The sequence below is a fragment of the Equus caballus genome, chromosome 12 (assembly GCF_041296265.1).
Source record: "Equus caballus isolate H_3958 breed thoroughbred chromosome 12, TB-T2T, whole genome shotgun sequence".
Lineage (NCBI taxonomy): Eukaryota > Metazoa > Chordata > Mammalia > Perissodactyla > Equidae > Equus > Equus caballus.
In genome coordinates, this window is record NC_091695.1 from 13882761 (window position 1) to 13909208 (window position 26448).

Sequence of the window (26448 nt, forward strand, 5' to 3'; positions counted from 1 at the left end):
TTATGTTAAATGAAAAAGACAGAATCCAACTTATGTTGCTTATGGATTTCAAGACCCACGTATTATGCATAGAAAAATCCAGAAAAATAATACAGCAAATATTAACAGCAATTATCTCTGAATGGTTGCTTTTCAGCTGATTTAGCTTTCCCCTTGCTGTTTGCTGTGGTCACCAGGTATTCTAAGCCAATTTGTATTTTGTCCATAATTAATATTCTATTTTATTTATTTATTTTGAGGAAGATCAGCCTTGAGCTAACATCTGCCACAAATCCTCCCCTTTTTGCTGAGGAAGATTGGCCCTGAGTTAACATCCATGCCCATCTTCCTCTATTTTATATGTGGGATGCCTGTTGCAGCATGGCTTGATGAGTAGTGCATAGGTCTGTGCCTGGGATCTGAACTAGTGAACCCCGGGCCACTGAAGTGGAGCATGAGAACGTAACCGCTATGGCACTGGACTGGCGCTTTTAATTAATATTTTAAAACAGATTTATGAAGTGGGCTTGAGGAAGCATTCTCTCCAGCAATTTACAAGGAATTACATTCTTGTAAAATCCAACATAGGAGAGCATTCAATCTAATTTCTAAGTTTGTGATATAAGACGAAACAATTCAGCAAAGATTCTCTAGAGTCTAAATCCCTGATGTCATGGAGGCGTACATAAGCCCTACAGTTTGACTCCTAGGAGTCAGATTCAGCTTCCAAATCTCTCTCCCTTCCTCTCTGTCTCTTCCTGACTTTTTTGGGATGTTAAGGGAAATATTATCATCACATTAATTAAAATTTATTGTTGACTCCTGCTATATTTGCAAACTTCTTAATGTTTTAAATGATGTTTGAATTCTGAGTGGTAACTATTTCATGACTATTAATACTAGGAACAGGATCTTAAGGTGAGGTAGTTTCAGTTTGGGTGATTTATCTTGTGTTATCTTTCTCTTACGTGGAGACTGAAGCTCTGCAACCTTTGAGGTGGGGAACACTCTTCCTTAGTCTAAATGCCATAATGTCTCCTCAGTCTATTTTCCCCAAGTCTCACATTGCTGAGGTTTGATCTCTCCCTACCTTCACACATTATGTAAATATGTGTAAAGTACATATGCAAAGTAATAATGAACAGAATATATCATGAAATTTCAATTTCCTGAGTAATGTCTGTAGGTATACCAGGAATGTGGAAAATATTGCTGGAGTGAAAAGGGAAAGTCTCTTTGTGACGGTGATTTTCGTTTAAAGCTTTGGATATTGTAAGTGCTGCATCAGTACACTGGGAAAAGAGGAAGTTAAAGATAAAAAAAGAGAAAAGTAAAATAACCCAAGGAATAAATGAGCAAGGGTTGTTCATTATATGCTGAGAATATTGGCGTGATTGAAGAAGATTGAGCAGTAGGGAACAGCTGGAGTAAGGCTTTAGGTAAACTGAGAAGAGACATTTAGAATTAGCTAATAGGGAGAAATCAAAGCTTTCAGAGCCAAAGACTGTCATAATAACCACAGTAATCAAGGGAAGAAGAAGCTGATGTTCTCACAGTGCAAGCTAGCAGCAACACAGGAAAGTTGGCTGTACCTCAGCTACAGTAATCCACCTGAGTCACGATTGCAGCCTGCTAAGTCTCCCACCGGCACCAACCTGAGATTAGAAAGAGAGGACAAGACAGTCATTATAATAATGAGAAAGCACGGGAAAAAATGACAATTTATTGAAGGACAGTAAGGGGTGAATTAAGAAAAATAGAGTGAAGAGAAGATCCAAGAGCGAGCTGAGATACCCTTTGACATCCCAAATTGTACCCACATGTTCATTACTGCCCACTTTGGTTCTTGATCTGTTTCTTAGATTTTTAAAAATAATATAAGAATTCTAAAATAATACCAATCCGTTATAGTACTAAGAATTAAAGGGGGAAGTGTGGACAAACTTACATATCCTGGACTCCACAATTGTCAGACTTTGTGGTAGGTATGTTAACATCATTTCCTAATTTAATACTTACACATGTGTGAAATATGTATCATCATGTCTTTATTACCGATAAAAAAGTTGAGGCTGAGAAAATTTCATTAATTCACCAAAGATAACACAGTAAATGACAAAGCCTGGAACTGAATTTAAATCTATGTTTCCAAGCCCATGCTTCTTTCATTATGCTGGTGTGTCATTAGCTCTTTGTTACTTTCCTTCCCATTCTTTTTCTACATGTAGGAAATACATTCTTTTGAGTGTCACCAGTAGCATTTAGCTGTGAAGGAGATGATAGATTCTTTCTATCTTGACCTGGTCAGACAAAACTAAAATGGTGTCTTCATCTATGGGAATAATGCTAATAGTATTTTGTTAACCTGAACATGTCAGACATTGCTTGTTATTGACACATGACACATGTTATAAACTTACTTTTACAAACATTGTTAAATGATTAAAAATACTTTTGATCTTTTGAACTGCTTGAGAATACAAATGCTTTTGTTTTCTCAAAATAACATATACAAATATAACAAAGATCGCATGCCTCAAAACAAGATAATCGCATATGTAGCTTTATTCAAAACCAATGTTTACATCACCAGAAATTTGGAGGGTTATTATGTAATCATTGGTGTTTATTACCATATTACCTTAAAAATATAGAAAATACATATTAGAGAATATAGAAGGCTCTGGAGAATATAGAAGGCTCTAGAGAATATAGAAGCCTTGAGCAAACCACAGTATAGGTTACTCCCCACCAAATTTTCTTGATCAAGCAAGTCACAATTCCCATTTAATGGATCCATCACTCTGTTCCCCAGTAGAAGCATTACTACTCTAAACTACTAGAGTTCACAGTTTCACTTATGAGAAACAGAGATTTAGCTGGCTGTCACTAAGGATAATATGTAGAAGACCCACTCCTATTTTCACTCTGGACCTATAAATTCTGGGTCCCATAAATTATTAGAGAAACAGCAATGTATAGTGGTTTCCAATTTCAAGCATATAACACATTCGGAGGGCATTTGTTCTATCCCTCTAAACTATTGTGAACAGAGCTTTTCCCATAATTAAATTTAAAAAATCTTATTCCAATTTTCCCGGTACACTTTTTGAATTTTTGAATACTAGATGAATTTTCCTTTGCCACTGTCTTTCAGGAACACTGAACGGCAGGAATGTAGTGCTACAAATGTTCACTTTTGTGTGGTGCCCGCATATTATGCAGAATCATCTGAAAATAAGACCCCAATGCTTCCTTCCATATTCAGGTTGTCATAGGGAATACCTTATGAGGCTACAAGTTGAGGCTGTGAAAGAGAAAGCAATGTAACCAAAGTATTGACTGCAGACATTGTGGCCACTTGCTCAGGAACAGGAGTGCTGTTGGCTGCTGTGCATGCCTAATGTTACAGATTGGTGAGGTAGACAACAGCCGGTTCCTGATGGAAAGTGTAGGCTCCACAGTAACTTAGTAGCCTATTGTCAATCACTGAGTCTCTGTTAAGGTGCATTAAAAAGTCAGAAGCTGTTTCTCAAAAGGTGACTAGTTAACTGCAGAGGCACTTATTGCTTTGCTTTAAAATTCTAAAGGTCTGATCTGTAATTCAAAGTTTATCCAAAGTTCTGAACAATGCTCATCTGCAAATACACTTCAAGGACAACCATCTATACCGGGTCATATGGCCCAAATACAACAGCAGCTTGCTGGGAGACTGGACTCATGAGAGTTTTCTCTTGTTTAGGAATCCACTCAAAATGTACACCATTTGGGTGACTTCATAAATGGTTGCAATAACTTGTCTAAAATTGGTATATGCTGCCTATAAAATCAAAAGAGGCCCACTGAATTTTGTTGTAGATCAGGGGGGCTTTGAGTAATACTGCATTACCTTAGTCTTACTAATTCAAGAGGGCATTTTAATTATGTGCAAACAAAGCCTATTAGTCAGTTTCAAGATGCCATTTTTCTGTGTAGTTTGAAGGAAATTCCAGTCATTGAAAATGGCACAAGGGAGCTGTCATTTGCCTTAATTACTTGTTTTAATGCTTGTAAGGAATAAGCTGTCAGTGATTATCCAGAGTTTGAGTCTCCAGGGCTACAAAATTAGATGTAAGAGGCTTGGGCTCCCAGTTATACCCATGTTATGGAGAAACTGGAGGGTGGTGGCCTGTTTCTCGACAGCAGGTAAGTGCATTCAGGTTTTCTATGAAACAGTTAAAGTATTATTTTCTTCATATAGTAACCAGTGTCTTCTTTTATTTTCATTTTTATATTAAGTCACTATAAATGCTATCCAATTGCGAATCCAATAATGTTAAAGAAAAGTTAACACTCATGGAAATAATTGGCTTCAAGTCCATTGACACTCATTTCACAAAGAATAGAATTAAACTTTCCACCTGGAAGTTGTTATTTATCCGTCTCTGTGTATATACACTGCTGGTGGGAAGGCAAACTGTTGCAGCCACTATGGAAAACAGTAGGGAGATTCCTCAAAAAACTAAAAATAGAACTACCATACGATCCAGCCATCCCACTACTGGGTATTTATCCAAAGAGCCTGAAGTCAGCAATCCCAAAAGTCCTGTGCACCCCAATGTTTATTGCAGCACTGTTTACAATAGCCAAGACGTGGAAGCAACCTAAGTGCCCATCAACACACGAATGGATAAAGAAGATGTGGCACATATATACAATGGAATACCACTCAGCTGCAAAACAGAACAAAATCATTCCATTTGCAATAACATGGATGGACCTTGAGAGAATTATGTTAAGTGAAATAAGCCAGCAAGAGAAAGATAATCTGTGTATGACTCCACTCATATGAGGAATTTAAAACTATGGACCAAGAACAGTTTAGTGGATACCAGGGGAAAGGTGGGGTGGGGGGTGGGCACAAAGGGTGAAGTGGTGCACCTACAACATGACTGACAAACATTAATGTACAATTGAAATTTCACAAGATTGTAACCTATCAATAACTCAATAAAAAAAAATTGGAAAAAAAAAAGTGCCATGGATGGTGCACAGATTGAGGGAATCAGGTGAGACTAGAAATAGGTCACTGGAGGAAGGTTTATGTACAAAAGGATTATTTACAAAAGTGTAGGTATAGGAGAACTTCAAGGCATGATGCATGGTGACGTAGAGAGAATAATGGTCCCAATGATGTCCACCTTCCAATCCCCAGAACCTATGAGCGTGCTACCTTCCCACGGCAAAGGGGACTTTGCAGGGGTGATTAAGGCAAGGGTCTTGGGATGTGGAGAGTTCCCTGGGTGATCCATGTGGCACCAATGGCATCACGAGGGGCCTAATAAGTGAAAGAGGCTGGTGGTAGGGTCATAGAGGGAGATGTGGTGACGGATAGAAACAGATATCACAGATGAGAGAAGGTGCTGGGTGGCTGGACATGAAGATGCAGGAAGGGGCCACAAGTCAAGGATTGTAGGTGGCATCCAGATGCTGGGAAGTCAAAAGGAGACTCCAGAAGGCACTAGCCATACAGACATCTTAAATTTAGCTCAGTGAGACTGATTTGGTGATAGAGGGCATCCTTGTCTCGTTCCTGTTTTCAGGGGGATGGCGTTCAGTTTCTGCCCATTGAGTATGATGTTCGCTATGGGTTTGTCGTATATGGCCTTTATTATGTTGAGGTAGTTTCCTTCTATGCCCATTTTGTTCAGAGTTTTTATCATAAATGGCTGTTGGATCTTGTCAAATGCCTTCTCTGCATCTATTGAGATGATCATGTGGTTTTTATTCCTCAGTTTGTTGATGTGGTGTATCACGTTGATTGATTTGTGGATGTTGAACCATCCCTGTGTCCCTGGTATGAATCCCACCTGATCTTGATGTATGATTCTTTTGATGAATTGCTGAATTCTGGTTGCCAAAATTTTGTTTAGAATTTTTGCATCTATGTTCATCAGTGATATTGGCCTGTAGTTCTCTTTTTCCGTGGTGTCCTTGTCAGGTTTTGGGATCAGCGTGATGTTGGCCTCATAGAATGTGTTAGGAAGTGTTCCATCTTCCCTAATTTTTTGGAATAGCTTGAAAAGGATGGGAATTAAATCCTCTGAAAGTTTGGTAGAATTCCCCAGGAAAGCCATCTGGTCCTGGGGTTTTATTCTTTGGGATGTTTTTGATTGCTGTTTCAATCTCTTTCCTTGTGATTGGTCTGTTCAAATTGTCTGCCTCTTCTTGAGTGAGCTTTGGGAGACTCTAGGAGTCCAAGAATTTATCCATTTCCTCTAGGTTATCCATTCTGTTGGCATATAGTTTTTTGTAGTATTCTCTTATAATCTGTTGTATTTCTGCAGAGTCTGTTGTTATTTCTCCTCACTCATTTCTGATTTTGCTTATTTGAGCTTTCTCCCTTTTTTTCTTTGTAAGTCTGGCTAGTGGTTTGTCAATTTTATTTATCTTCTCAAAAAACCAGCTCTTTGTCTCATTGATCCTTTCTACTGCCTTTTTCTATAGTATTTATTTCTGCTCTGATTTTTATTATTTCTCTCCTTCTGCTGACTTTGGGCTTCATTTGTTCTTTTTTCTCTAGGTCAGTTAGGTGTGCTTTAAGGTTGCTTATTTGGGATTTTTCTTGTTTGTTAAGATTTGCCTGTATTGCGATGAATTTTCCTCTTAATACAGCTTTTGCTGTATCCCATATGAGTTGGTATGGCATGCTATCATTTTCATTTGTTTCCAGGTATTTTATTATTTCTTCTTTAATTTCTTCAATAATCCATTGCTTGTTCAGTAGTGTGTTTAGTCTCCACATCTTTGTGCCTTTCTCAGCTTTTTTCTTGTAATTAACTTCTAGCCTTATAGCACTATGATCTGAGAAGATGCTTGTTATTATTTCAATTTTTTTAAATTTGTAGAGGCTTGTCTTGTTTCCCAACATATGGTCTATCCTAGAGAATGTTCCATGTGCACTTGAGAAGAATGTGTATTCAGCTCCTTCAGGGTGGAGTGATCTATATATGCCTATTAAGTCCAATTGTTTTAGTTTTTCATTCAGCTCCACTATTTCCTTGTTGATTTTCTGTCTGGATGATCTGTCCATTGATGTGAGTGGGGTGTTGAGGTCCCCTACTATTACTGTGTTGTTTTTAACATCTTCCTTTAGGTCTGTTAATAGTTGCTTTATGAATCTTGGTGCTCCTGTGTTGGGTGCATAGATATTTATAAGCGTTATTTCTTCTTGATGAAATGTCCCTTTGATCATTATATATTATCCCTCTGTGTCTCTCTTTACCTGTCTTATTTTGAAATCCACTTGGTCTGATATGAGAATTGCAACATCTGCCTTTTTTTCCTTGCTATTTGCTTGAAGTATTGTCCTCCACCCCTTCACCCTGAGTCTGTGTTTGTCCTTGGGGCTGAGGTGTGTTTCCTGGAGGCAACAAATTGTTGGATCTTGTTCTTTAATCCATTTTGCCACTCTGTGTCTTTTTATTGGACAGTTCAATCCATTCACATTGAGAGTGATTATTGATGCATGTGGACTTAATGCTGTCAATCTGTTGCTCATTATCTTGTTTTCCTGTGTTTCTTTTCCTGTGTGCTTTAGACTATCCATTTAATACTGGAATTTCTTATGCTGGGTTTCTTAGATTTTTCCTTATCTATGATTTGTGACTCTGTTCTGTACTTTATTTTAGTGTCTACCTTGAAGTTTGTATTTAGAATCTCGTGTATAATATAGTCTATTCTCTGGTGGTCTCTTACTTACTCGACCAATACTGATTTAGACCCTTTGCTCTTCCCCTCCTAAATAATTATTTTCATTTTTTATTCCAACTCGTCTTATTAATTTGTAGTTAGAGTGCTAAGATCGTCCTTGTTTTGGTAGTTTCCTTATTTTTACCCTAATGCTATAGTTGAATATTTGCTATCCTGTTCTGGTTCTATCCATTGGTCTCCCTAGTCTGTGGCTTGTGTCCCCTTTCTCCCTTTTTTCTTTTTTCAAGTATGAGAGCCTTCTTGAGGATTTCTTGTAATGGAGGGCTTTTAGTTACAAATTCCCTTAACTTTTGTTTGTCTGGAAAAGATTTAATTTCTCCCTCATATCTGAAGGAAATTCTTGCTGGATAGAGTATTCTTGGCTGAAGGTTTTTATCCTTTAAAGCTTTGAATATATCACTCCATTCTCTCCTAGCTTGTAGGGTTTCTGTAGAGAAATCGGCTGACAGTCTGATAGGGGCTCCTCTATAGGTTATTCTCTTTTTTTCCCTTACTTCCTTGAGTATTCTTTCCTTATCATTCCTATGTGCCAACTTTACTATTATGTGCCTTGCGGTGGGTCTTTTTACACTGACAAATCTAGGAGATCTAAAACCCTCCTCTACACACATTTCTCCATTGATCCCTAGATTTGGGAAGTTCTCTTCAATAATTTCGTTAAGCACACTTTCTGCTCCATTTTCCTTTTCCATATTCTCGGGAATTCCTATGATCCTTATGTTCTTACTCCTCATTGAATCCATTATCTCTCAGAGATTTTCCTCATTTTTTTTAATTCTTAGTTCTCTTTCTTCCTCTGTCTGGCGCCATTCAGCCTGTCTGTCCTCGATTATGCTGATTTGCTCCTCTAGGTTGTCTACACGGGCATTCAGGGAATCCGTATTCTGTTTTATCTGGTCCATTGTGTTTTTCATCTCAAGTAATTCTGTTTGATTCTTCTTTATGATTTCAATCTCTTTTGTGAAGTAACTCCAGAACTCGGCTTGTTTCTCTATCTTTCTCGCTACCTCATTGAGTTTTTTGATTATAGCTGCTCTGAATTCCTTATCACTTAGTTTACCTAATTCCAAGTCCTCAGGACTTAATTCTGTGTTTTTATTGTTTTCCTTCTGGTCTGGGGCTTTTATAAATTGCTGGATGGTAGAGGAGCGGTTTTTTCTCATGGTGGTAGAATTCAGTTGCAGTTACAGCCTGTCGCCACTAGATGGGGGTCGAGAGTGGCATTAGCTCTCCGCCTTGGGGCAAGATGGCTGCGCCCACTGGCTTTGCTGGGGGGGAGTGGCTGTTACTCACACGTGCTGGTCTGGGTTCAGATCAGTTCTGTTCTCTGGTCTCCCAAGGCCCTTGATTTATAGGGTCCCCACGGACGGAAGCTTTCTTCCCGTCAGCAGGTCTCCACTGAATCAGCGGCAGCAGTCCTGGATGACCCCTGGTGGCGCAGCCCCTCCCCTGCTCCTTCCCGACCGGCGCCGCAGCGATCACAGACTCTAGGGGAGGGAGCGATGTTCTCTCCTACCGTTCCAGCGCCTCCGAGGGTGTAAGCAAGGTTATGATCTCCGCCTTCTTGGTATTGTAGGTCTCGAACGAGCTGGCATTATGTTTATTCTCTGAAATTCAGTTCTTCCAATCTTTTGCTGTATTTTGGAGGGGAGAGAATCCCGGGTCAGCTCACCCCGCCATTTTGCTCCGCCCCTCTCTATCTGATACATGTTTTGAGAATATTTTCTCCCAGTCTGTGGCTTGTCTTTTTATTTTGTATGAATTTTTCAAAGATTGAAAGTTTTTAATTCTGATGAAGTCCATTTTATCACTTTTTCCTTTTATCATTTGTGCCTTCTTATTGTCCTACTTAAGAAATCTTTTCTTAACCCAGGACACTAAAATTTTCTCCTGTGTTTTCTTCAAGAATTCCTATGGTTTTCTTCCTTTTGGGTTTATACCCTATTATGAATTTCTTTTCCCATATATAGTGTCCTGTAAGAGTTGAGAATTATTTTTCTGCCTATGACACCATTAGTTTAAAAGATTTTCCCTTTGCCCATTGAATTGTTTTGGCAACTTTGACTCAAATCAATTCACCCTGTACATGTAGGTCTATTTCAGGACTCTCTATTCTGTTCTATTGAGCTATATGACTATCTTTTCACCAATAACAAAGTGTCTTGATCACTGTAGCCTGAGAATTAATTCTTCCAACTTTGTCTTTCTTTTTTAAATTTCTATGGCTATTCTATATCCTTTGATTTTCGATATAAATTTTAGAATCAGTTTGTCAATTCCGATAAAAAAGCCTGCTGTGATTATGACCGGGATAGCACTGAATCTATAGATTGAATTGAGGACAATTCATATCTTAACAATATTGAATCCCCTGATCCATGAACATAATATATCACTTTATTTCTTTAACCTCTCTCAACAATATCTTGTTGTTTTCATACATATCTTTTGTCCACTTTAGCCCTAATATTCCATATTTTATGCTATTGTATATAAGTATTTTTTTAATTTAAATTTCCAATTGTGTGCGGCTGGTATTTAGAAATACAACTGATCTTTGTGTGTTCGCCTTGTATCATATAACATTGCTGAATTCATTTCTTGCTTCTAGCATCTTTTTGTAGGTGGAGAGTACTTAGGATGTTGTAGATAGACAGTCAAGTCATATACATAAGAAGACAGCTTTCTGTCTTCCTTTCCAACATGCATGTTATTTCTTTTTCTTGCTGTATAAAACTGGTTGAGAACTCCAGTCTAATGCTTAATAGAAGTAGTGAGGGCCGACATCCTTGCTTGCTCCTGACCTTTGGAGAAAAGCATTCAGCCTTTCCAACATTAAATATTATATAAGTTGTAGATTTGTCATAAATCAGCTTTTATCAGGATAAGAAAGTTTCTTGCTATTCCTAGCTTCTGAGAGATTTTGTCATGAATAGATGTTAGCTTTTGTCAAATCCTTTTTTCTCCATCTACTGAGAAAATCATATGGTTTTTTTTCTTCAGTCTGTTAAAACGGTGAATTACACTGAACTCTAAACACTAAACCAATCTTGCAGTCCTACAAAAATCCCACTTGCAAGTGAGATATTATCCTTTATATATACTGAGGATTCAGTTTGCCAAAAATCTGCTACAACTGAGAAATTAAAACTCTGTAAAGCACTAAAATCCCGGAACATAAAAAAAAGGTCAATATACATATGAATACCTAACCAGAAGTAATAATTCTAAATAATGTCACATAAATTATAAATATAATTCAACTGAGACATCAGAAGAAAGAACCACCGATAATAACAAACTGCAATAACAGGAAGCAATAGGTCCAAAAAGTTTCATGTACAAACTGGAATGATTGAAGGAGTTTTTCTTAATTTCTCTGGAGGTATGAGGGGTTGTCAGGTGATCTGAGTTCCCTTTTAAAAACGGCTTGTTTATCAGCCTGACATTTTATAGCCCAACGATTATAGCTTAAAAAGCTAGTTATAAATCAAATTATATTCCCACTGGCTTGTATTATAAATGTTTCATATATTTACAGTAAAAGTAGTTTTCAAAATTATACACTAAAAGAAAACTATAGTTTAATAATGTATCATTACTACTAACAATAGGTCACACAAAGTTCAAGACTTTACTGAAACCTAAAATTTTAACTTCTATATCTTTGAGACTAGTTCCCTATAGGGCTACAAATTCTTTAATGACAAGACCAGAAAAGCCCTATACTCAAGCATACTATCTCCATAAGCAATTTTTTTCCACTAAGTATGAATTTCTGCATGCAAATCAAGTCTTATCTTTTTAAAAGCTAATATAAACAATATAATAACAGACAAGAGTTGACATCTGGTACTTACTATGTACCAGGCCCTTCTATGCCCTTTATGTGTTTTATCTCATCTGATTCTCACAGTAACTCTATAAAATAACTGCTGTTGTTACTTACACTTTTCAGATAAGCAAACTGAACAAAGACAGATCACGTAACTTGCTCTAGGTTCACAGCCAGAACCTAGACAATCTGGCCCTGTGTCTGAGCTCTCACATTATGTTGCCTAACAACATTAACTTACAAAATATAAGTTATACATTTGTACTGCAAAGACAGCCAGTGCAAAACTAATCTTCTCAAGGGCTTATCTACAGAAACAATAGAAAAACTTTTTGATTTCTACACAAGTTTTCAGCAGACAATTGAGGAAAGACCTTGAATTGTAAATTGTAACCTATAAAGTTTACTGAAATTTGACAACTCAAAAGGAAGGAAAAAAGCAATTACTAAAGTGAGATTAATGGGTTGACCTTCAAGTTTGACACTGTTTCACACTTGACGGGCAAGTGCTCCTAAAACAAGCACAGATAATACAGGAAGACCATATCATACATGCTCTGCTTAAAAATCTTTTTGTATTTTACCTTTTGGTTTCGGGGTAAATCTTGAGCGTGATGGAGGCTTATAATTCAGGAGTAATCTTCTAAATTCCAAAAGACTGAATAATGACTGAAAAAGAACAACAATTTAAGATAACTAAGGGAAAATTCTATTAACAAAACCATAAAAATATGACGGATCTTAGAGATTTGTTTTTGACAATTATACTGCTTATACACAGAACAGATGCAATTAGCATAAGACTATTTTCTCCCCAAGAAAAAGTCAAATTTCTTATACCTTAACATACTATTCTTGATCATTAACAATATTTATTGTGTTGCAAAGCAGAAAAGTATACATGGACAATGCAAAAATAAAACCCCACACCATATTATATTACTAAAGCTTTCTTTATATTACTACGTGCTTAACAGTTTCCTCAAAATAGAAGATAAATGTAAAGTCTACAACTTTTCAGACACGTTATGTTCACTATGAGTTATCTAGACGTATCAATTCTACAAGGATATAGCACAAATAAACTTATAATAATTTAAATTTATTTAATAATATTATTATATATTATATTATATTATTATATTATTTATTATAATATATTATATTATTTATTATATTATCTGTTATAATATAATGATAAATAATTTATTTTATAAATAATTCTAATTCATTTAAAATAAACAAATTTATTTATAAATAAATAAATCAGATGCTCAGTGATAGCAGAGCAAAGAAATTACATATTATCTCTGTGCTCAAGGAGACACACAACCTAGAAGGAGACACACATATAATTATAACAATAGAAATATGATTCCAAAATACTCTAATTCAGATCATACAGAGCATAACGAGAGCATATGAAAGACGTCCGTGTGAAGGTTTCCTGGAGCTGTTTTTTAAACTATAACTTATAATCCATTAATGTTATCACGATGAACATGTTTAAAATATGAAATAAAATGCAATGGAAAACATCAGAACATATCATACACTGTAAATTCACCACAGGATATTGTTTGTAAAATTTTTCTTGTATATATTTTATATACATGTGTACATGTAAAGTGTTTTACAATGTAGACTGTCTTCCTTTCTGAGAATCACAGTTGATAAAGTTTGAAAATCACTGGACAGGAGACAATGATGTATTAAATCTTAGTAAAGATGGGTTAGCCAACTTGACTAACACATAGGTAAAGGTGGCACTACAAATAAAAACAAAGTTTTGTTTAGTAGGTGGGTGTATGGAAAATTGGCATAGTATATATAAGAAATAGAGTCAGATATAGATATATAGATATAGATGTGGATTAAAGGCCTAAATATGAAAGGTAAAACCATAAAGCTGATAACAGGAACTGTAGGAAAATATTTTGGTTATCTTGCGATCTGGAAGTATTTCTTAATGCAACAATATGAACATGAGATAATGCATTTATTTATTCATTTAGCAAATATTTATGGAGCACTCACTACATGGCCAGACACAAGGAAGACAGGCAAAAGAGAATAAAATATATTAAGTCTCTGCCCTGATCACAATCTTGTGATTGCAAGTTAAAACAATGAGTATAGACGTTACAAATCAGAAAAAATGTGAATACAATAATAGTAGACCAAGCTCAGAACCCTAGGGAAAAAGAATCACTTAAAAGCCAGAGGAACGATGAGAAAGACAAAATAAGAATAGTAAGGGAAATGGAGAGTATGAGATCACAGAAGAAAAAGGAGTAGAGAAACCAAGGGCTTTCACATATAGCTGTGTATCAGAATAACAGTGGAGCTTTCAAAGGAACCTGTGCCAGGGGCCTCTCAACAAAGACACAAAGTACCACAGAAGATTCTGAAGCACATCAAAGAATACCGGCAAATTTTAAGAAGGACAAGATGAGCATTACTCTCAAAGGTTGCCACATTCCAGTAAAGTAAGGGCAGGAAAAACAACCTTTGGATTTGTCAATTAGAAAACCATCTTTTCAGTAGAATGGGAGAAGAACAGCAGTAATAAGTACTGAAGAAATGAGATATAAGTAAGGGGGCAAAGTATGGGCTGTTCTTATGAGGAATTTAAATTGGAAAGAGAATATGGACAAATTAGGAGAATCCCAGTCCTATTTCTGTGCTCTGAGTTCCCGCTGGAGAACATTTTCCTGCTTCCTGAACACCCAGTAGAATTTCATCTGGTGTAGGTCTGCTGGTGGTGAATTATTTCACCATCTGCTAAAATGAAAATTGTTTTTACTTCATTTTTGTAATATTTTTGCTAGTTCTAGAATTCTATATGGCCAGTTAATACTTCCAGCACTTTAAAGATCGCATTTCTGTTGAGAGGTCAGCTGTTAGATTTATTTTTGCTCCTTCATAGAGGTGATATATGTCTTTTCCAACTGGCTACTTTTAGTATTTTCTCTTTGTCTATAGTTTTTTCCGTTTTATTATGATATGCCTTGTCACAGTATTCTTTATGTCCATACTACTTGATTCCTATTCCTTCCTGAATCTGTAGCTCAATCTCTTTCATTAGGTTTTGAATACTCTCACTCATTTCTTCAAATATCACTTTTGCCCTATTCTCTTTTTACTCTCCCTTGAACCACAAATACACTATGTTAGTACTATTCACCATGTTCAAAATCTCTTATATGCTCTTATCTGCATTTCATGGCTTTAATCTGAAAATGTTCTTCAGACCAACTGTCTAGCTGACTAATTCTCTCTTCAGCTGTTTCTAATATGCTGCTATAATTCATCCATTGATTTTGTGACTTTGTTATATTTTTCAGTTCTAAAATTTCTATTTTTTTAATAGTTTTTAGTTTTCTATCAAAATTCTCAATCTGAAACAAACACACACATAGATAAGGAGAACAGATTAGTGGTTACCAGAGGATAAGCGGATGGGGGCAGGCAAAATGGGTAAAGGGGCACATGTGAATGGTGATGGATAAAAACTAGACTATTGGTGGTGAGCACAATGCAATCTATACAAAAACTGAAATATAATAATGTACACCTGAAATTTACACAATGTTAAAAGCCAGTTAGACCTCAATAAACAAAAAAAAAAAAAATCCTCATTCTGGTTTTTAATTCCTTGAGCATATTAATAGTTATTATATCAATTCAATTTTCAGGATTTCCTGTGGGCATATTTCTATTGCCCATTATTTTCTATTAATTTTTAGACACATCTTATTTGCTGATATGACTGATTACAGCTGATGTGAGTGCTAGACATTATACATGACAAACTGGAGAAAATTCAATGATGATATTATCTTCCAAAAGAATTTACATTTGCTTCTGGCAGGAAGCAAGAGTGAGGCCATTTGCAGTCCAAGATCAATTTCATCCAATCAATTCTGAGATGAAGGTGGAATTCAGAAACTATAAAGCATGCTTTATTTTTGGGTCTCAGTTAATCCTAGGTTCTAGCCCTTTATAATTCTAACTGAAAGTCTGAGGTGTTTACTAGGGCTCTAAATCTGTGCAAAACTTTGCTTAGTTTCCCAGCCATTCAGCAACTATTTCTGGAATTGCCTCGAGAATAAAATCAGCCCAAAATGTGAAGCTTACTCTCTGAACATCTTGTTTTCTCAAAGCTTAGACTCAAAATTACTCACTGCTTTAGGGTTATGTGATGTCTTCAAAAAGCTGTTTTTGTCTTCGTTTTGTTTTGTTCTGCAGTCCAGGAAAATATGGTCAAGAAGATGGTCTAGAACAACCTAACAAGTTATCACCCAAAGTAGAACTTGTGACCATCACACAAATCATAGAAATTAACTTTTTTAAGTCCAAAACACTCTATACTCTAAATCACAGTCATAATAGTAGTGGTCAACATATTCCTCCAAAAGGGGTGGGAAAGGGTAAATATCACTACTGCCTAAATTGTGTTTATGATTGATGCACACTGAAAACAAGTATTCTTTCATTCAGTCTAAAGCTAAAATGTGAATTCTGAAGAGCACTTGCCAAAATGGACTTTGGCTAAACTCCTGCTAACAGCAGAGAGCTATGAGAGATGAGAATTCAAACAATTTGTGGAAAACAAAAAGAATAACGACAAGAGAGCAAAGGAAGATATCAACTGTCTGTAATGGAGGATACCAAGGAGAAGCAAGATAAATTCTCCTTGGTAGATTAAAAAAAAAAATTAAATGGTACCACGTAAGTTTCAAGGTAAGGTAGGGACTAAATGTAGATGGCCTGATTACAAGATGTATGTCTGTATACAGAGCAATTAAATCCCTCTGTCCTTCCCAGACCCAGAAGATCAGACAACTACTACCTCCTTGTGTGGGATACAGAAAGTTTAGTCTTTGGATGTAACTAAACTTAAGTGACTGAGGTTCAGAAAAATCAGTCACAGTGTGTGTCATGGTAGGGAGAGGGGATGAGATTCTGGGCTACAAACAGGAGGATTAAGTAAAAACTCGCAAACTGAGCCCCAATCGACCCTTCCCGTCTCCCCTTTCTCTAGACCTGCTTCTGGAAAGCCAGCAACAGTGCTTAAAACAAAAAGAATCACAATCCAGTCTGGATTTGAGGCAGGGCAACCTTCTGTGGCAAAGTACTCCCCCAACCCCTCTAAAAATGGATCTAATATGTTCGAGCAAATAAAACATATTATTGATAAGACCATAACAGAGATGTTGGAGCATATAGAAAGTTTTAAGAACAAGTATATAGAAAACAGAAAGGAAAAATAATGGCAATTGACAATTCCAGGAAAACAAAAGATTTCAAAGGGGTAGTCGTAGTAAATCAGTGTAATATTTAAAGTCACAGAAAACATCAACACTACTGACTATTTTTAACTTGTAATATAAGTTATGTTGGGAGATGAAAGGAAAGGCAATTCTAGGCAGCTGAAATGAAAGAGCTAAATCCTCATTCTTCTCAGCAGGAAGGCATGTCATTTAGAAAAATGAGATAGGAGAAACAGCTAGAAGTGGCTGTAGTTGCCTTTAAGGAGTATGAGATAGGGAGGTTTGAGGCTGATTACTGTTGTTTTTCACTGTAAGCCTTTTATTGCTATGGGATTTTGGTTTTCTGTTTGAACTATGTACTTACGTTCTTTGATGAAGATTAAAGAGATAAGAGCAAGTAATGTGAATAAACATGTTAAATGATATCCTGAGATTTTTTGAAAACTTGCCACATCTTTTCAATCCCATACAGCATTAGGGTGATAGAAGCAATTAAAGTCTTCAATTCCACCATAAATAATATATGGTCCTTTTTGGTTCATTCACTCACTCATTCAATAATTACTTAAAAGGCTCCTCCAATGTGTCAGACACTGTACTATATACTGGTATAGAACAATAACCTAGAAGATATGTTCTCTGCCCTCAGGATGCTTGTATTTTAGTCAACCTGTAGTTACATGATTTATGAGTAGGGTGACCATATCCTTCATTATCCAAGGATGAAAGAGGGCTTTATGACTAATTAACAGGCACTAGTGGATCTACAAGAGGAATAAACTGGACTGTACCAGGCAAACTGAGAAGCATGAGCACCTTACTTCTGAGCATCTCAGAAGCATCCAAATAGGAAAGGTGCTAAGGATCATCCTGAGAATCTACGGATTACACTCCAAACTAGAGAGAGAGGAGAATACATACCTCTAAATAACTACCTCATTCACGGATACCCTAGTGGAGAAAGTAGCCCCACTGAGTACTTTTTACATAAAAATTCATTTGAACAGGATTAAAACAGTCCTGACTAGATAAGGGGTCGATGCTCAATCTAAAGACAGTCAGGCTAATATTGCTAGCATCCAAAAGACTATTTAAGCTATTCTCTGTAAAATCTTCTCTTTGCTTCTTATAATCCCTTTCTGATACTCTACCACTTTTCTCCCAAATTATCGGTCCCAATAGCTAAAAGAACAAGTACAATAAAGCTCTACCTTTTGTAGCCTACTCCCACTACCTACTCCGAAGTTAGCAGTTTATAATCTCAGTAACCTTCTATAATTGGTAGATATACTTAGAAGGAAAAGAATCCCAGTTGCTTCCTACAAGTCCTGCCAACTAAGTAAATTCCATCCCTGAGAAATTTTGTAATTGAAACTTTATAGTACATTTACGTCACAGTTTGAACAAGCTCCAACTCACTTTAGAAAATATAATAAAACACTTCCAACACTAATACAGGCTTCCTGCCCAGCTTTTCTTTCAGAAGTGAGAAGTTCCAATTATGATGATAAACTGTTATATCTCAGATTATGTCTATGGAATTAAGGAATAATGTCAGAAAATGAAAAAATAAAAAGTTTTTATTACTAGAGATGAAAATAAAAAACTACTTAAAACAGAATAATTACAGGAAGGAAAAAAGAAAAAAACCACGAAGTGATCTTCAGACAAATTTTTTCCCATCCACAATTTTCCAAAATTTGACACTTAACATTTTTTTCCAAATCCCCAAGTCAATATCTTAATAATTCACTATAACTCAAATTTTTTAAGGTTAGAGGTTACTTCTCCTAGGTGTCTAAATCTCTCCAAAAGAAAAAATAAGTAATTCTGAAAACCTTATACTTGTCTATGTTAGGAGTGTGGTAAAGCCATGCTACCAGTTAAGTAGCCACTAATCTAAGATAAAACTTAAAAATTAGTAAAATTACTTCAAATTTTGAAAACAAGGGATTTTTCTAGTTCATTCTGCTCTCTACCAAAAAACACCAAAAATTTGAAATGTAAAGCAAAATCTAAGGTCAGCAAATAACACTTAAGATAGAAATAGACAACTGATTCAAATTTGAATTAAGATATGAGAGGAGTTTAGCCTATGAAAATGATAAGTTATGATCCCCATACCTATTAATAGTAATTTAGTTATCATTTCAAACAGGCCTTACAATACGCTGTGGAAAAATAAAGAACTCCTCTTCTAACAAACAAATATTGATTATTTCCAAGTACTTTCTTTCTTCTTAAAGTTTTCTAAGAGAAGTGTCTAATCAATGAGCCTCACTTATTGGCCATAATAGTGCAGAGATAGCATCCACTTGTCCAAATAGAGGCAGCGAAGCATATTCATGAACACTCAGATCACAGCCTTCATAGTGAGCTTCATATTTTAAAATGATGTCTAAATTATAAAATTTAGATTGGACAGTGAAATGTAAAACCCCTTACTAATAGTGCAAGTAAAGTAAAGCAAGATAGCCTATCAGGAAGATCTAAGAGACTCTAAGATAGCAAAGAAAATGTTAGATATTGTTGGGATGTAAGTGAATAATTAATGTGTAATCAAGGCTAGGAACAAAGCTATTATTACAGATTTAGGTTAAACCAGGTATTCCTTAATATTTCAATAGCTTGGAAAAGAAATATACATACATACTACATGCTAACTAGTGTTTACCACAGTATATTGAAGAGAGAGGCATAAATCCAGAAAGCTAAAGGAATTCAAATTGCATGGTATCATGTGCCAGAAGCAAAAAAAGTGGGGGAAAAAGTTGAAATTTATTACACTGAAGTGGAAAAAATGGTAAAATTACAAATTAATATCCTACAGAACACAATTAACCTTATAGAAAATGAACTACATAACCAAGTTAGCTGCTTTAATATCACATGAAAATTTACACTGTCATACATACAGGTTTGGAAAGCTACAAATGAAGAGATATTTTTAGTATAAAAAGAAGTGGCATAGACATCCAATGATTTTATTATTTATTTATGTATTTTGAGGAAGGTTAGCCCTGAGCTAACTACTGCCAATCCTTCTCTTTTTGCTGAGGAAGGCTGACATCCATGCCCATCTTCTTCTACTTTATATGTGGGAAGCCTACCACAGCATGGCTTTTGCCAAGTGGTGCCATGTCTGCACCCGGGATCCAAACCGGCGAAGCCTGGGCCGCCGAGAAGCAGAACATGCGCACTTAACCATTGTGCCACTGGGCCGGCCCCTACATCTAATGATTTAAAAAGTACTCATCAGGAACACTAATTAATAAGCTACAATTCTACTGTATTAGCAAAATAAACATAAATATTAATTTTCCTAAAGGGTTATTATTCATAGATTAAGGAGATTGTTAAGGTTTTGCAATCTAATAACATTATTAATGTCTAACTGAGAATGGTAAAGAATTATGACAATAGTCATCACATAAAAGAGTAAGAAAAAAAGAAAAGAAAATTAGTTAAAATTGAGAAGAGGACAGATATCTATGCATACAAAGATTTTTCATTTTAGAATAAGGGGCTCAAAAAACATTCCATGAAGGGCTTCCCAAGTTAGAAGGAACATGTGTTATTCGTGATTCATCAATATTTATTCTTTACATCATTTTCACCTATACATTGAGAATTATCTGCCAATCTATACCCTCCTCAAATGAAATGCTTCCTTGTATTAAAAATAGTATTTAAATGACTATAATTCTATGAATAACACTTTCCATGATATACAAATAAATCTAATCACAAAAGAAGCAGTTCTAATTTCACATCTTGGTTACATCCTTCCCTTAATTTGCAAGACATACAAAAATATTTTCTTTACATTCTGACAACAATTCTTAGCCGGGAAGGAGGGGAAATTAATTCAAAATAATTTCAAATAAAGCACAGATAGTACTCTATTGTTAAAACTCCATACTGGGAGAAGGAACAGAGTGGGGTGGGGAATACTGCAATCCCCAAACTAGTTTATTAGATAGAAAGGCATATTAAAACTTAGCCTGCAGTTATGTTTCAAGTATACAACTTAAAAGAAACACAACCCCAAGCCAGTTTCTATTGCTATCGTGCCCACCAAATAAGATCTGCAAAAAGACCCTTACCTGAATAACAGCACTAAACCAGCAAGTATTACCCACATTCTTTAGTCCAACAGGAGCTTTGTCCTGCCTTTTTCTATCGTAAGGGTTTCGAGAATCCCTCCAAACCTCCGTAGGTGTCCTCTTCAAACAGGCTTTATTTTCTGCTGTGCTGGCTTCAAGAACTCTTAAGCCATGGGGAGAAAATGATGAAAAAAAAATAAAGTATTAATCTAGTGCCGTACCCTAGGAAATAGCATATCACAAACTAACTATTTTAATTACTTAAGCTCTGGATAACGTATTTGAGGAAGTAATATTTAATGCCAACTTTACTCAAGTAGAGGTTAGCTTTCTTTAAGAATATAGCAGCGGCAATGCCAACAGATCAAGAGACATGCAGTTTTCCTCAGAAAAATGAAATTTCAAACACAAAAAGACAATGTTACATAATATAGAAAGTATGTTAAATTATGTCAACCAATTACAAGTTTAGTACCAGGAATATAGCACCTAGACAAGTTTTCTGAGTAATCACTTTATTAAAGTATATATTTAAAATATAACATAATGACTAGTTTTTATAACAATTACTTTGAATCATCAAGAAAACATCAAAAACTGGACAAACTGCACTTTTACTCCTCTGACCATTAATTTCCTTGCCTATAAAAAATGTTAAATAACGTAAACTCTGGGATTCTTTTCAGTTCTAGATATCTATGACTCTATGACAGTTAAATAAAGGCAGAGAATACTTAGTGTTCACTTCTTCACCCAAAAGTTTGCCTAGCGAAAAATCTAGTGAAACAAATATCTACACATCAGAATAATAAAAGGTTAACCTCCTGAAAATAAACTCAGCCTACAGAATATCTTAAATATATCTAAACGCAGAAAGAGTAATGCTACTTTGCTCAATGACGTTTTTCTTGCTCTTAAGCAAGTAATTACATGCTGGAAAACTGCCTGCTCAAGACATGTGTTACTTAGTGTTCTAAATAAGCCTTAAGTAATATTCAGGTGTCTTAACCCATTTTATGTTAATTACAAAAACCTCAGCAAGAATGAGTTTTTCCAATTGTTTGGCTTCCTGAGATAATCTCATTCATGCTACATCATCTTTATGCTCAAGATTTTGCCCGACTAGATCAATGTCAAAATAATATAGCTATATTTCTTAATGATGGGGAAAAAGTGAATTGTTGTATTAGCTCTCACTGCAGTATTTGCAACATGACATTAGACACAATGTAATAGGACTCCAAATCATCATTACTTAAAATAACTTATGTGAATATAGAATAAAGTCTTTCTTTGGGACACAACGAAACCATATACTAAAAAAAAGTAAGTAACAACAACAGTTGTTAAAATGTAAAGGTCAAAGTAACCTTATATACTTAAAAATAAACGGGTTACACCTCTGTCACTTTTAAGTGTGATCCATCATTAGCAGCAGTATTCTCTGCCCCAAAACTAACTCTCACATGCACCCTCCACCCCTGGGCTTTTTCTCTTAAACTATTTACTACTAAAGTATACCAGAATTTCTTGGAAGGTATTTAGGTAGATAAATTGGGTCAGAAGAAAACCAGAATTTATCTAGAACATCCCACTGTGGCCAGAAAGCAAGTTTTCAAGAACCTAAGGGAAGATAAAAAGTCAGAGCCAACTTGAGAGGCTTCCTACTGTTCAACGGCACAGTTCAGGATAAGACAAAACAAGAGCAATAATACAGTGGATTATGTACAAAGCAACTAGGTTATGCTCAAAAGAGAAAAGTTAACAGTATGCAAAAGGTATATGTAACACAAAGACTGCTGTATATAGAAAGGTATATTTAATTTCTTATTGACTTTCACAAACGGGAGTGTTTTCATTTGCAAGTTTTGTTCCTTTTGTAATGCACATGTACATTTAGAAGTTTAAATAAAGGAATCTTATTTGTATCTTGGCAATTCAAGATGAATGAACAAAAACAAGCAATGAGTTCTGGGGGAAGAAGCAACAATACCACAAACAGGAAAGAAGAATTACTGCCAGAGGTCATATACAAGAGAGAGAAGAGGCATCCGGCAATTGACCAGCACCTGTGGGCATGCACAATCACCATTTAAAATGAGGATTCTACAACATACTGTAAAAGTATAAACTGGTCAAAAGTCTAGGAAAACTACACTCAATCCTGAATCTCCTGGTGGATAAACCTCTACCATTACATATTTTTAACCTACTATTATAATAAAATACCACTAAGAAATGAACCCTTAATAATGTCAACAGACCAGATCACATCCATCATAACGACCAGGCAATGGGTCACATAGACATTTGTTATGAAAAACATGAGAATACCTAATTTCTACAAAATACACCCAATCTGCAAAAATTAAAATGCATATATGAGTCACACGAAGTAATAACAAAAGGAAATTCAGCCTCAAGACCAGATTGACTTAAACTAGGTCTCATGTTGCCCACAAATGTCAACGACCCAACCCAAATCTACAATCCAGACTGCCCTGAGATAATGATATTCTTCTTATTCTAGATCTGGTTAAGATTACTAAAATCCAGGAAGGTTTTTTTTAATGTTTTGATGCAATCAATTCCCTCACCCTCCTTTTCTGCCCCTCTCCTACAAAGAAAATACACCTCTTGATTTGTATGTTTACACACAAATTTGTATGTTAAACATTACATTAATGGAATGAGCTAACTTACGTAAACTTTTTGGTTCCCTTGCCTAATCTCTCCCCATAGGACTGGGAGAATGTATGGCCTCAAATGTACTTTCTAGGACCAAGTAGCTTGCCTGCACTGTTTGTTATACTATTCCTCAAAGCAAGTGGGAAGGGAAAGAAAGTCAAGGATATAAATTGAAGATACCATCTCCCCAGCATTCCTATGTACCCTTTTTTACAGAGGTAAAATTAGGTACAAACTGTAATAACTGTTTGATTAGGACTCAAGAGATACATGCTCATTGCTGCTCAAAGTTACCTAAGATACAAAAATAAAAGAATATCCACTTCCTAAATTATATTTTGTGTGTATATGTGTACGTATATATAATTATTCATATAACTCAATTCTGTCATATGGTAAATATCATTCATTATCACAAAAGTATAGGTGTTAAAGAAATAGGCTTATTATAAATTCCTTAGCCACACCATATGGTGAAATTATGGTACTAAAAGATGGTGGATGAAAGAATGCCATGACTTTGTGATCCCCTTGATTTAGAGGTTACAACTCATTCAGTTTTGTATCACCGGGGACTTACAACATGCTTCAGTGGGTTTCCTCCTACCGCCTCCTCCAGGATCATGAAGGACTTTACAAACACATCTATTACACTGCACCAAAAATATGTATTAATTACTCAGTCTCTCCCATTAGCATGTGGAGGGTAGAAACACAGATCTGTTTCTTCGCTAGAGCTTACATGATAAATATAGGGGCTAAACGAGTGTTTAAAGTAAATGGATGATTAAGATGTTAGATGATGCTATACCTCTCTTATTTTTTAGCAAAAGCCCATCTCCAGCTAAATATTACTCTATTCCCAAGCCCTTGACCCCTTCTATAGTCCAGTACTGGTTTAATGAACATAAACTTTCTATAACGCCAATTTCTACATAAGGGTCCCTTCCCTGGACTCACCAGACTAAAGCCAGTGATACCAGCCAGGCTTTAAACTAGTAAAGAGTATGCAATAACTATATTCTAGGCATTAAAGCTGCCAGGAGAGAGAAAGAAAAAAAAGGAAAAACAAAAAACAATGCAAATCTCAGAGAGCTCAGAAACAGCTTATAACAAAATGCCCAGAGAGGCAACCCCAAAAGCCACAATCAAAAACCAAACCCCCTACACATCACCTGCTTTCTTATCTTCCCAACACTGGTCATGACCATAGCATTCAGCAATAGAAAAAGACGACAAAATGTTTTGTGTCTCTTTTTCTCCCATACTGAATGTTCAGAGAACTTAGGGTAAATGTTCACCTTCCCAGTGAAATTTTATTGCAGTGATTGGGGGGGGGAAGGGTTTGCTTGTTTTACTTTGTTTTGTACTGTTATTTAAACCGAATTATAGCAGTAATCTTGAAAACATTCCACTTTAGATTATCTAAGTCCATTTTGGGGAAGAAGCATACTCACTGGAAAACAAGCATTATCATTTAAGCTGTATAGATCATCCAAAAAGAAAAGAAAAAAGCAGGAAGTGAGGGAGAGAAGGAGAGACAGAGAGTGGAGGGAATCATCTTGTTGACTGCCTTCAAAAAAACCTATTGCGGTACCTGGCCTGGGGCTGAGCGGTTAAGTTCCCGCGCTCCACTTTAGCAGCAGTTATATTAGTATATGAACTCACAATCATATACTAATCATATACTTTAGCACTTTGGCTTTAGTTTCGCCAGTTCGGATCCTGGGCAAGGACATGGCACCACTCATCAGGCCATGCTGAGACGGTGTCCCACATGCCACAACTAGAATATACAACCATGCACTAGAGGTTTTGGGGGAAGGAAAAAAAAGATTGGCAACAGATGTTGGCACAGGTGCCAGTCTTAAAAGAAAAAAAAAAACCTATTGGTATTTTGATCAGATCACACTAAACTGTAAGTCAATTTAAGGAGAACTGATCAGTTTTACAACGTTCGGTCCTCCAATTTGTGAAATAGACTATATTTCCAATCATTACATATTCATTAATGTGTCTCAATGATATTTAACAATTTTCTTGGAGTATGTGCACATTTCTTATTAGATTTATTCCTGGTCTTTAATAGTTTTATGTGTTTTAAATGGTAGCTTTTAAAATTTCACTTTCTCATTCTTTCTTATGCATAGAAATATAATTTTTTTATATTGATTATTAATCAACATAGCTAAATGTTCTTTTTTTCTTGGTAGGAGTACTTTAGGGATAATTTACATATAATAAGATATAGAAATCTTAAATGGACAGTTCAGTGAAATTTTTCTAGATATGTATACACCCATGTGACCACCACAGACGAAAATATAGAAAATTTCCATTATTCCAGCAAAGCCTCTCATGCCCTTTTTCAGCCAACAGTGCCGTCTTCTCCATCCACCAATAATCACCATCCTGACTTCTATCACCATAAATTAGTTCTGCCTGTCCTTAAACATCACGTAAACGGAATCACGCAGCAGTTACTCTTTTACGTCAAGTTTCTTTCACTCAGCATTTTGCTTTGAGGATTCCTCCACATTTTTGCCAGTACCAGGAAAATGTTTTCCATTATATTGCTTACTATTCCATTTTTTGAATATACCACCCATTGTTTACTATTCTCTTATATTTGGTCACTCAGTTTTTAGTTATTATCAATAAAGCTACTCTACACTCCTTTCTCAAGGGTCCACACCTAGGAGTGGAAATGCTAAGTCCTAGCACAGTATGTGTTGAAATTCATTAGAAATTCCCAGTTTCCCAAAGTGGTTATGCCATTATTCATTCCTACCAACAGTCTATGACAGTTCCA

The 26448-nt window shown here is 35.8% G+C and overlaps 1 protein-coding gene across 7 annotated transcripts in view; it reads right to left on the bottom strand.

Moving 5' to 3' along the window:
* LOC138916614 (ubiquitin carboxyl-terminal hydrolase 25-like) overlaps positions 1 to 26448 on the bottom strand; it is a 176060-nt gene that overhangs the window by 94551 nt on the left and 55061 nt on the right. For 5 of the 7 annotated variants that reach the window (XR_011423892.1, XM_070229563.1, XM_070229565.1 and 2 more), the window contains 3 exons: positions 20949 to 21111; positions 12151 to 12235; positions 1572 to 1634 (listed from right to left, as the gene is read on the bottom strand). Coding sequence is in view for 6 of the 7 variants with exons in the window: in XM_070229563.1 (XP_070085664.1) it covers positions 1612 to 1634; positions 12151 to 12235; positions 20949 to 21111 (271 nt within the window). In the remaining variant the exon portion in view is untranslated. The remainder of the gene's footprint in view (positions 1 to 1571; positions 1635 to 12150; positions 12236 to 20948; positions 21112 to 26448) is intronic. The other 2 variants (XM_070229561.1, XM_070229562.1) reach the window with 1 other exon arrangement.